Genomic DNA, 13399 nt, shown 5'->3' on the forward strand with positions numbered 1-13399 from the left:
GAGTGATAGGACAAGATAAAAGATATGAGATTGTGATCGGAGGAGCCCAACGGAGAAGAAAGGGTGACAGCATAAGCAGAAGGATTAGAGGTCAGGAAAAGGTCAAGAATGTTGGGCGTATTTCCAAGACAGTCAGGAATACGAGTAGGGTGTTGCACCAATTGCTCTAGGTCATGGAGGATAGCAAAGTTGTAGGCTAGTTCACCAGGATGGTCAGTGAAGGGAGAGGAAAGCCAAAGCTAGTGGTGAACATTGAAGTCTCCAAGAATGGAGATCTCTGCAAAAGGGAAGAGGGTCAGAATGTGCTCCACTTTGGAAGTTAAGTAGTCAAAGAATTTCTTATAGTCAGAGGAGTTAGGAGAGAGGTATACAGCACAGATAAATTTAGTATGAGAATGACTCTGTAGTCGTAGCCAGATGGTGGAAAACTCGGAAGATTCAAGAGCGTGGGCACGAGAGCAGGTTAAGTCATTGCGCACATAAACGCAGGCATCCAGCTTTGGATCGAAAATGAGGATAGAGAAAGTAGGAGGGAACAGAAAAGGGGCTACTGTCAGTTGCCTCAGACACCTGAGTTTCAGTGAGGAAAAGAAGATGAGGTTTAGAAGAGGAGAGATGGCGTTCTACAGATTCAAAATTAGATCTTAGACCGCGAATGTTGCAGAAGTTAATGAAGAAAAAGTTGAGGGGGGTGTCAAGACACTTAGGGTCGTCGACGGAAAGGCAGTCCGACCTGGGGACATTTATGGTCCCCTGCCCAGATGGGGACTCCGAGGCTGGTGTAGGAGTCGCCATGATTTTAAATTTTTTTGAGTGAAGGGTGTGTGTGTTATTAGGTGCTTGTAGTTTTGTGTGGAGGAAGAGAGTTGTCTTTAGAGGGCAGGCTGTGACTACCCTCTTGTGTTGCGAGACACAAAGGGAAACGTTCAGTGAGGTTACAGCTGGGTTTCATGATATATATATATCTATACCTATCTATATCTATCTATCTATCTATCTATCTATCTATCTATCTATCTATCTATATATATATATATATATATATATATATATATATATATATATATATATATATATATATATATATATATATATCTTTATCTATAATATATATATATATATATATATATATATATATATATATATATATATATATATATATATATATATATATATATATATATATATATATATATATATATATATATCTTTATCTATAATATATATATATATATATATATATATATATATATATATATATATATATATATATATATATATCTTTATCTATAATATATATATATATATATATATATATATATATATATATATATATATATATATATATATATATATATGTATATATATATATATGTATATATATATATATGTATATATATATATGTATATATATATATATATATAATATATATATATATATATATATATATATATATATATATATATATATATATATATATATATATATATATATATATATATATATATATATATATATATATATATATATATATATATATATATATATATATATATATATATATATATATATATATATATATATATATGTATATATGTATATATATATATATATATATATATATATATATATATATATATATATATATATATATATATATATATATATATATATATATATATATATGTATATATATATATGTATATATATATGTATATATATATATGTATATATATATATATGTATATATATATATATATATATATGTATATATATATATGTATATATATATATATGTATATATATATATATATATATATATGTATATATATATATATATATATATATATATATATATATGTATATATATATATATGTATATATATATATATATATATATGTATATATATATATATATATATATATATATATATATATATATATATATATATATATATATATATATATATATATATATATATATATATATGACATGGAAATATGATAGGATGAAACTAGTTAAGAATAAACCATGTGGAAAAATTAAGAATAAGCAAAACAGAAACAAATAAAAAAAAAGTAGAGGAAAACAAAAGGAAGGAAAATAGAGGAAAAAGAAAAAAAAAAAAGACAGCAGGGATCTCAAATGCTTCACTTACCATCTGTATCGGGTTAATTGATCCGAAGCTCCGAATGTACATCTCGATATGGACTCGTGTGGGCGATCCTGCGAAGGGAGAGAGAATAATGCGTTGAACTGGACAGTGAACTCCCCCTCCTCCCAACACACATACAAGACCAGAATGTCGAGTACGTATAATTTAAGGGGTTTAAAGTCTCGAACTACAAGTGCGAACAGTGGTGTTGGAAAGGCAGGCAGAGGAGAGGCGGGAGTGGGGAGGATGTGGGTTGGGGGAAGGATCCAAAATAAGAAAAGGAGAGAAATGGATGGAGTACGATAAAGGTCTGGGTGAGGCTGGGATAATGGGGTGGCGGTTTTATGGGCAGAGAGAGAAAAAAAGTAGTTGGAAAGCAAAGAACGGAGGGAATTTATGGGCGGCGCCGAGATGGTAGATACAAGATATTTTATTGGCCCCTAAGAAAACATTTATATACAAATATGTACAATTTTATAGCCTATGGTCCGATAAGCCGAATCTTTACTACGGACCATCTACTATTTGTAAATTGAGCAGGTACATGTGATGTGGATCATTGTCTATTAAAATATGTATTGTAGAAAATAATATAATAATAATAATAATAATAATAATAATAATAATAATAATAATAATGATAATACCATAAAACGTAATATTAATAGCAATAATAATATTAACAATAATACTAACAACATACATTAATATAGGGTAATAACAAATGAATAAGTGTAGTGCACTGAAATCACTAGACAAGTTATAGTTGTCATTACTGGGTGTTATGAAGTGTTATTTTGATTTTTTTCTTAAAAGTGTCCCGTTGGGTGATGCCTTTAACATCCTGTGGCAGTGTGTTCCAGAGACAGCAGCTCCGCACTGGGACACACTGCTGTGCCTGGTCGGTGCGGCACAGCGGAATACGGAGGTTTTGTCTGTTTCTTGTTATTGGTTGGAAGCCACAGTGTACAGGGAAGGAATTTAGCGATGTATGTACAAACGAAATGGTCTGTAATGTTATGATGTCATGGAGCTTAAGTATTTTGTGTTCAGTGAAGAGAGAAGTGTGATCATAACGGTGACGGTAGAACATAATACGAAGCATTTTCTTCTGTGTGAGAAAAAGACTGTTAATTAAAGTTTTAAATGCTCCATCCCACACAGCACAACAATACAACAAATGTGGATGTACCGTTGACATGTAAATCAATTTCATACATTCAATGGGCAGCTGATTCCTTATTCTATACAATAGACCTGTTATTTTACTAAGTTTGGTTTTCAAAGTATCAATATGAGAGTTCCATTTGAGGGTATTATCAATAGTAATTCCAAGGAATTTCACTTCGCTGAGCTGGCTTATAGGAATATTGTCAATTTTGATAGTTAATAAGGGTGGTTGAGACATCAGTGGTCGATTTATCATAAAACTGGTCTTTTTAATATTTAGTGTGAGCTTATTACTTTTTAACCAGTTTGTAACCTTGACCATCTCTTCATTTGTAATTTTCTCCAAATCCTTAATATTTTTATTTTTGAGTTGTATTGATGTGTCGTCAGCGAAAAGTAAAAATAGTAGTACTTCACTACAGCTTGTATACCAAAAATAGTAAGGGTCCTAATATTGAGCCTTGAGGAACACCATATGTAATTTCTTTATGAGAACATGACTGATTATTATATATAGTGAACTGTTGTCTGTGACTAAGGTAATTTAAACCAATTATTAGCTGTGCCTCGAATTCCATAGTTTTTAAGTTTTCTAGCAGTATTGGATGAAAAATGGTATCAAAAGCTTTGGTTAAATCACAAAATACAGTAATACTGTAAGACTTTTCGTCCATTGCATTATAAATATATTGACATAAATGTTGCAAGGCCAATTCGGTACTATATTTAGGTCTAAATCCAAACTGTTGGTCTATTAATACTGAATTTTGAGTGAGATAGTCCACGAGTCTTGAGGCCATTACCTTTTCAAATATTTTGCTAAAAGTTGTTAAGATAGCTATGGGTCTATATTTTGTATGAAGTAGTTTATCACCTTTTTTTTAGACACTGGAACAATTTTGGCCATCTGGAGATGTTTAGGAAAAGTGCCTTCTTCAAAAGACTTATTAATTATGTAAGTTAAAAATGGGGATATTATATTACTGCACTTTTTTATTACTTTAACGTCTATATCATCATAACCGGGAGAAGCTATTTTCAAATGTTTTATTATATTTTCAATTTCTTTTTGAACGGTTGGCTGAATAAAAAATGAAAATGGAGTCGGTTCCGGTAAGTAGCGAGTGAATGGCACTGGTGGTGGAGGAATGTTTGTAACAAGGCTGTTTGCAATGCTACTGAAGTAATCATTAAAAGCTTCAGCCACCTCATTACTCTGGGAAATAGTTTTGCCATGAAATGTTATAGACTTAGGATTTTCCCGAAGACTCTTACCCATAATACCATTAATCATCTCCCAGTTTTTTTTTTAGTATTTCCTGCATTTTCTTTAAATTTAGACTTATAATTATCTTTGGCAATCCTGATTAAAGAAGTTAATGTATTTCTATATTTTTTTAATATTGCACTAAGTTAATGGCCATTTTGCGTAAAGTTTCTGTAGTCTGTTTCTTTGTTTTATAGATTTCCGTAGGCCTTGAGTTATGTTAGGCTTATTACTATACTTGTTTGATTATGAAGGTTTTAACTGGAAAATGTTTGTTACAGATGCTTGAAAATTTTGTTATGTATACGTCTAAACAGTCACTTACGCAAGGGCTAGTCATGGCTGCTACCCAGTTATATTCTTGTAGCTCAGCTGTAAAATCATTTTTTATAATTGTCATTTATCATCCTTTTAGTTATGATTTTATCCGAATACTTGTGAAATGACGGTGCAGAAAACGAGCTAAACACTGGGAAATGATCACTGATTGATGAATAAATTATTCCACTAAAATTATGATTTACATCATTCGTCCATTATGATCTATTAATTTGGCTGACGACTTAGTAACTCTTGTTGGTTTAATTATCACTGGAAAAAATGAGTATAAGTAAAATAAATCGGATAAGCTTTGTACACAGTCATGCTTAGCCAGTAAGTTTATATTAAAATCACCTAAAATATAACTTGGTAATTGTGCCCTACTTATAATACCAATCAAGAGCTCTTAATGATGATAAAAAGTCACTAATACTTGAATTTGGTGGTCTGTAAAGTAAACCTACTAGAAACTTATATGGTTATGTTACAGCAAGAAACAAAGATTCTAAGTAGGGTAATTGCAAAGTATAGTTCTGCATGAGAGAGCCTTCGTATAATTTGTGCAGGTACAGAGCTAACCACCACCACCACTGGTGTTCTTGTTTTTTAAATATCCATTGTAATTCCTTATTTTATCATGACCACAGATTTCATCACCAAGGCGCGTCTCACACAAACCTATAATACGAAATTTCATATGAAATGAAGGTAGACGTTGATCAAGTAAAATGTCAAGATGTAATGGTACACTACTAATGTTGTGGAACAGGATATCTAAGGAAGTTCTAGTTAAGTTCGAGGGTACAGAGTGTTCTTTATCGCTAAAATAATAACTACAATTAGATTCGTTAAGGATAGTATTTAAGAGTGAATCATCTATTGTATAAGCATCATTATCTTTAACAGGGTCATGTGTCATTGTTTCGATAACACTTAAGGGAAAGTTATGAGATGAATCTTCTTTTAAAATATTAATCAGATCACTGTTGTTTAAACTATGAAACGGAAAAATAGGATTGGTAGCCATCAGTTAGGTATGGAGTAATCAATATAACATTACCAATCTGAAACACCTTATCTTCCTCCACGGGAGGATCTCGTTGTCCGTTGAGCCTCTGTCCTACTAGCTGTTCTGTTGTCCCTGGTCGTCGTGGCGTCCTTCTTCCTGTCAGCAACGCTGGTCACACCACCAGTATTCACGGCAGATGAGCCGTCAGCAGCAGAAGCCATCGTGGCGTCGGTGACAGTACTATCCTCATCGGGAAGTGTGTCCCGGTCTTTAACAACCACCACACTGCCGTCGCTGCCCACTGCACTGCCGCCATTCGACACGTCATCAGGCCGGTCAGACGATCCATGAGTCGAGGCACCTGTAGTAACGACCCTCCTCGATGAACCGCCACTGTTCGGTCATTCCTTAATAATCACTTTAGTGTGGCGGGAGTACGCCAGTTTTCCCTCACTTTTAGCTTGTTTCATGGCTGGCATTTGAGCTTTTCCTATGTTCTGGGATGCTGGACACAGATCTTCGTTAATATAAATTCTTGTTCCTTTTAGCTTTGTTACGTTCCTCAGGACAGCCTCTCGGTCTCCATACCTTGTAAAGCGGGCGACTATGGTGTGGTGCCGATGGTCGTCACGTTGTCCTACACGGTGTGCACGCTCCACCTCGATGTTTGGTAGCTCCAACTTGTTGGTTAGGAGTTCCGAGACCTTAACAGCTGTCTGTTCCCATGTTTCTTCCTCTGGCGGCTCTTCAACACCAACAATTTGCAGGTTGTTTCGCCGGTTATAATCCTCCTGATAATTCGCTGTCTTCTAATTCCTTACATCTTTCTTCACTCTTGTCTATTTTTTCCATTAAGGTGTTAATAACTTCATGGCAGGTTCTATTTTCTTCCTTACGCTGTTTCACTTCCTGCTTCAAATCCTCTACTTCTCGTTGAGTAAATTCCAGACTAGTAGTAAGGTCATTAATGCTAGTTTGCATTGCCCTCGTATCGTCCTTCACATTTTTCAAGAAAGTTTCTAAAGCACTACGATAAGCTTGATCTTGTGTAGCCAAAAGTCTTCAAGCTCGAGGTATCCATTTTGACAGGGATAGAGCCGGAATATGTTCAGTAGAGATTGGAGAGTAAATGTTCAGGAGCACCACAACACACGTCTGCTCCTTGTGAACGCTGGAGAGAGAGAGAGAGAGAGAGAGAGAGAGAGAGAGAGAGAGAGAGAGAGAGAGTCTTTCTTGCACTTTCACACTAATATAGTGCTTCATGCTTTCCCCTTTGTCTCAAGTCCTCTGATCTCTTAATAACCCAACAGTTGTTCTGCTTTGTAAGGAGACTGCCGGCAGATCAAGGGGATTCTTGCAAGAGGAAGGTTTCAACACCTCAAATTCTGGTTAATCCATCCTTCTTTGACCTCAAATTTTGGTTAATTCATTCTTCTTTGACCGCACTCTATTGGGACTGGAACTTTCACAGGGCTTTCTTTTTCTTACGTATATATAACTTTTAATGCCCTTACCCAGACCGCACCTTACAAAAAGAAAAAAAAAATAATCAGGGAACTTTGGCGGGAGGGCAAGATCAAAACGCAGTGCAAGCGCGTTAAGACCTCGCGTTTAAAAAAAATATTTGATGTAGTTCTAATTTTGGAAGACACCTGAAGCTCCTTTTCTTCTTCTTCCTCCTCCTCCAATTCCTTTTCCTCCAGTTAATTACCTCCGCCGTTCTTGGCAGTCACTTATCTCCATTTCAATTTCACGCCTGCAGATTCATTAATATTTCTTCACATTTAAACTACCTTGATTATTGTTCATCATTACCGTTCTTTATTTTCCCCGCTCAGTGACGCAGGAAGCAAAAATGAGAGAGAGAGAGAGAGAGAGAGAGAGAGAGGGGATTATCGGATTATTCGCCATGAGATAGAATCCCTTTCTTGCTTTATTAATGGAATATAATGTTGATGGTCTTGCAGGGGATGAGAGCGAAAACAAGGGTGAGGAGGAAGGAGAGAGACATGGAGGCGTAATAGCGATGACAAAGGCAATGAAGGTAAGAAAGCAAAAAGGAAGAGGAGAAAAAGAGGAAAGACAAGACGAAAGGACATTATGATATCAAATGCAAATGATGTTCGCATGTCAAAATAACAAACTGCAAAAATAATGAGAGGCAGATCACAATACGGCGTCTGGGTTCGTTCACTGCCACACGATCGACGCTCTTAAGGGCCTTGCTTCGGATAATGCTGAATGACGTTTCCCTCCGACTTAGGTTAAATTACTTCAGGTCATTAATGTCAATGCTAATCGCTTCGTTGTGTGGATCGTGATTTAAAAAAAATATATAATTGTTATCCAGAAATGTATATGCCTCAAAATTTGGAGGTTATGATCATAAAAAAAAAAAAAAAAAAAAAAATTGCGCAAAATTACATCCTAGAACTCTCCGTGAGCAAGCCGTTGACAATTTTTCCATATATTTACGCATTATAAATTTGTTGCTAAAAGTTCCTTCAATAAGCACCACCGTAAAGTTGGTAGTAAGTTAGGGAAGAAAATAAATGGTGTGTGTGTGTGTGTGTGTGTGTGTGTGTGTGTGTGTGTGTGTGTGATTTAAGTATCTGAAGCAACGGAAGCGAATTGCAAAACTTTACGTGCCGTTCTCTGCACTTGCCAAACTTCCCTGCATGAAAGAAACATGACCAAGAAGCTTAGAATGTCACAAAATACGAATACATGCACGCAAATGTATGGTGTTCTCGATTTGCAACTCTTAAAGCACAAATTTTAAGGGGTTCGAGAAATTCACCATATCTTTCATTACGGAATGTTTGTAATAGTAGAGAAAGGGAGGGAGGAAACAGGAGTTACTGTAGAAAAGCTGTAATATTATGAAAAAAAAAAAACGTAGTAATAGGAGGTGACTTACAGCTAAAATACAAATAGAAACTATCAAAACATCCTGCCATTTGAGAGGTTCCCCAGACTACATGATCCCCCTTGTGCTGCGCAGTAATGGAAGGGAGAGAAGGAACAATACTAAGAAAAAAACAACTTTCGAAAATAATCAGCACAACCTAGTATTTGAGATTTTTAACTAGCTTTCTGCCCGCTACCCTAGACTAGATAGCCTCCTTGCTCTATTCCAAGTACCTGCAGTGTAAGAAGGCGTCTGGCGGCGATCATACGTCAGCTTGTCGTCCTCGGAAACAAACAGTTGGTCAAGCTTCTTCAATTCACTGCTGGGAATGTTATACTTCCTGGGGCCGCCTCTCCCCCTTCCTCCTGCTGGCGGTGGTGGCGGTACTGATGCTTCCTTTCCTGCTCCATCTCCTCTTCCACTGACACTACTTCCTTCTCTTATCACTCCGTCAGCACTACTGTCAATGACGCCGCCGGTGGCGTCCTCCTCGCTCACATCGCTGCCAGCCCTACCATCATTTCTGTAAATAAAGCTCCAGTTAGAAATCTTGGATAAATAAAAAGATTCCGTGGTATACTACACAGAAATGCACGTTGAAATTATAAAATGTAACGTGTTTCAGGTTAGGAATGCATAGTGGTAATAATAAATCAACACAGCACATAAGAGATGAAGCCTCGGATTTGAAAAGGAAAAAAAGGTTCAGGTCTATCCGAATCCCACACGCATCTCCTTTCCTATAATACTCCGCAGGCTTGGGAATAATATATAAGTTCAGGCTGGCTATGCTACACTACAGTAACTATATACTACAACATACATCACCAATAGCACTTAGTTCATAATGAAGTCCTCGGAATATACAAAGAGCTAATGTGTGTTATAAGCATTGAATCACGTTGGGCTTTCACGAGGACTATTTCAAAGGGACATAGAGATGATTAATCAAGGTTTCATGATTTTTTTTTCCACTGATGATGCAATTAATGAATACAATTCTTTAAAACGCTAATAACCTCTACTACAGCAGGTTATTAACTACTCTACTACTATGGTCGCCCTATGGTAACATTCAGAGCACTAAAAATTGTTTACGTGAATTTGTTTACATGAGAGAGAGAGAGAGAGAGAGAGAGAGAGAGAGAGAGAGAGAGAGAGAGAGAGAGAGAGTTGTTAAGTGGTTATGGGGAAAAAAAAAGTCTAGCAGTGAACGAGTTAAGTCGACAAGGTTGGTTCTTGTCTCTCGCTAGTTGCCTCCTCCGTTAGTTCACTTCGTCTTTCCTCCCTCTCCCTTCTAGAATAGCCACCTGTCACTCATTACTCTGTTGGTTCATCTGATGCTCTTCCATCATAACGCGTTCCTTAGACAACAGAGTGAGGGTATTTTGTTGGCGCAAGTTCATATGCACTGCGATAACACATGGAATCAATGAAGAGCAAACTGAGTGTAATTTATTCTCATGTACGACTTAATTTTACAAACTATCACCGTCTCTCTCTCTCTCTCTCTCTCTCTCTCTCTCTCTCTCTCTCTCTCTCCAGGGGCAGCAATTTAATGAAAACTAATATCCCTGATCGTCCCGCTTCACAAATTTGATTCCGATTAAATAACATCTTCAGCGTATGTGATTAAATCTCTCTCTCTCTCTCTCTCTCTCTCTCTCTCTCTCTCTCTCTCTCTCTCTCTCTCTCTCTCTCTCTCTCTCTCTCTTTCTCTCTCTCTCTCTGCAAATCCGAATCTGGAGAGCAATATGTTCGCAGATTGCATTTCACAAACAATCATGGGATCAAATTTTCGTACAACACACACACACACACACACACACACACACACACACACACACACACACACCATGGGTTTTCCAATCAGATTTGTATATTATCCTCTCTTCCCTCCACTATATGTTCTCTTGCTTTGCACTATCCAAGGCCAGTATCCTTCAACGTTTTGGACTCTCATAACAACTATTTTCAAAGGCCACAAAAATGATATTTAGTCAGACTCTCATTTCTCTCTCTGCTACTGATAATGGTGAATCCTTGTTAATTAATATAATCCATGAATATTCCCTTAAAAAAAAAAGCCCAATAGCTTCCAGTACAGATAATGAGTTCCTATATATCTTTTTATCACTGTAATAATGATAATACAGTGAAAACCCTAATGATTTCCACAAAAGCTGGAGCTAAGATGTGGACACATTTTTCAGAATATGGTTCCTTCTCTCCTACGTACATATAGTTTACTGTAATGCTGGTTGATAGTGCTGTAGATGCCTATGTTACAGACCCCTAAGTTTCCTAGTATCTCTCCTCACCTCGTGTATCCTCGTCTCTATACACAAGCCGGAGGTACAAGTCTCGCTTCCTGAGTAAATATTTCACCATTGCCTTTATAGATTCATCCAGCCTATTCATGTTGCGGCGCCATAAACCAAATCAATCAGTCAATCAATCCAATCTCCTCGAAAATTCACGAAGAAAAAGGTGAACGACTCTGGTTATCCTCTTTTCCTCTTCACTTTCTTTAGCATTATCTTTTAGGCCTTACAGTGATATTACGTACTTACAATGAATCCTCTATCATTCGTGTGTGTGTGTGTGTGTGTGTGTGTGTGTGTGTCACACACACACACACACACACACACACACGTAGACGTAAAAAATCTTGGGAGTTATGATCACTTGATAGGGGGGCGGATGGTTCTCAGGTCAGATGATCCTCAAGACAGATCGGCCTGAGTGCAAATAGGCCTCAGGACGTTTGGTGCTCGAGACACTTGGTGCCAAAACCACTTGGTCCCCAGTAAAAAAAAAAAAAAAAAAAAAAGGCGAGGTTGGTCCCACCCACCTCTTTCCTTAGCCTAGTCTTGTGAAGAGCATCGGGTCTATCAGGATAAACATTAAATTAAATCACGTGTGATGGTGTTCCGGTGTTCTCCCTGCCCCGCCTTTGAAGTTACCCCGCTCACCTCACCTGAGTTCCCACTACCAAACCTTAATTATTTAATCCTCCATTCCGGTGCTCTGTTGCTCCCAGACTGAGAAAACCAAATCCAACAAAACTTTATGAGACTGTATCGTTGTTCCTTCATGATGCGGAAGATGATAAAAAATAGATACAAAGTTCAATCATGTAAGTTGAGAGAGGACTAATGCCAGATGTTTCCAGCGTCCACGATTTTCTGCCCACGGAACCTGATAAAAGTATGTTATATTTCCTGTTTCTCTTGGGCTTGGCATATTAATACATCATTACTGCAATATTTCAATTAAAATAATTGTTAATACAAAAATAGTCTAGCGTTAACGTTGCTGTATTGAGAGATACACGTTCCAGCGTTTCGTATTAGTGTTCATGGGATCCAGTGGAAGTTATTGGGAGTTTCTAATGCTTTCATGATAATAATAACAATAGTTTAACATTTATTCTGCATTTCCAGAGAGAGAGAGAGAGAGAGAGAGAGAGAGAGAGAGAGAGAGAGAGAGAGAGAGAGAGAGAGATAATGAAAACGACCGTTCATCTGTGGTCTAAAATCATCATAAGAGAACACCGAACACCATCAAAATAGGGCCCAGGTTCACGCTAAGCCCCGCCCATCGAGATACAGCTTCCATAACGCACCAGATGACAACATTCCCAAGACTAGACGGAAGGGATGGCCGCGTTAAGTTAGGGAATACAAACTCGATTACGTACATATAGTTAGATCATCGACATGGCCTAAAGAAATCAAGCGGCGTCTCCAACAGCTATATGAAAAGGAAGTGTATTTGTTCGAAAGAAAGAAAGAAAAAAAAAAACGTAATGTCTATGGAATACACACTACTTTTACACATTTATTTATGAAACTATTCCTTCCCCTTTAACACTTACGTCCCTGTGTGTGTGTGTGTGTGTGTGTGTGTGTGTGTGTGTGTGTGTGTGTTGCACCAAACAACATTGTGCTCTCGTAACCCCAGCGAAGAGCCATTCTAGGTGGTCCCTTGTTTCTCGTCTCTCTCTCTCTCTCTCTCTCTCTCTCTCTCTCTCTCTCTCTCTCTCTCTCTCTCTCTCTTGAGATTTCACTCAGTTGGATATTCACGGTAAGACGTCCTATCCATCTACCCTCTCTCTCTCTCTCTCTCTCTCTCTCTCTCTCTCTCTCTCTCTCTCTCTCTCTCTCTCCCCAGCACCATGTAAGCAACAGTCTCCGAAGGATAAAATGCAAGAAAATAGGAAAGAAACATGAACGAAAAATATATTTTACAGTAAAATACTACATGTAGGTACTGAGGATACGTAAGAAGTCGCACGTAAAAAGTGGGGAGAAGAAAAAGAAAACGAAGAAAGGAAAGCTGAATAATTTTATCTCACGAAATGTAAAAATGATAAAGTATGGAACAAAAAAAAGGCAAGAGGAAAAATGGAAAAATATTGTGATGGAGCTGTGGAGAAATGAAAGAATAAAAAGTGAGAGTCGAATAAACGAAAGAGACGAGAAGAAGGGAGAGGTTGGAGCGGAGAAAAATGAGGGGTGACAAGGTAAAAATAAATAAGGGAAAGGGAGGGAGTGGAGAT

The 13399-nt window shown here is 36.8% G+C and overlaps 1 protein-coding gene across 6 annotated transcripts in view; it reads right to left on the reverse strand.

Annotated features, from left to right (window-relative positions):
• LOC135101336 (glycine receptor subunit alpha-4-like) overlaps window positions 1-13399 on the reverse strand; it is a 97698-nt gene that overhangs the window by 17267 nt on the left and 67032 nt on the right. For 4 of the 6 annotated variants that reach the window (XR_010269215.1, XR_010269214.1, XM_064005191.1 and 1 more), the window contains exons 3-4: window positions 9069-9358; window positions 2161-2228 (exon numbers count right to left, since the gene is read on the reverse strand). Coding sequence is in view for 2 of the 6 variants with exons in the window: in XM_064005191.1 (XP_063861261.1) it covers window positions 2161-2228; window positions 9069-9358 (358 nt within the window). In the remaining 4 variants the exon portion in view is untranslated. Of the gene's footprint in view, window positions 1-2160; window positions 2229-5975; window positions 6778-9068; window positions 9359-13399 lie in introns of those variants that run through there. The other 2 variants (XR_010269217.1, XR_010269216.1) reach the window with 2 other exon arrangements.

The sequence above is a fragment of the Scylla paramamosain genome, chromosome 6 (genome assembly GCF_035594125.1).
Source record: "Scylla paramamosain isolate STU-SP2022 chromosome 6, ASM3559412v1, whole genome shotgun sequence".
NCBI classification, from domain to species: Eukaryota; Metazoa; Arthropoda; class Malacostraca; order Decapoda; family Portunidae; genus Scylla; species Scylla paramamosain.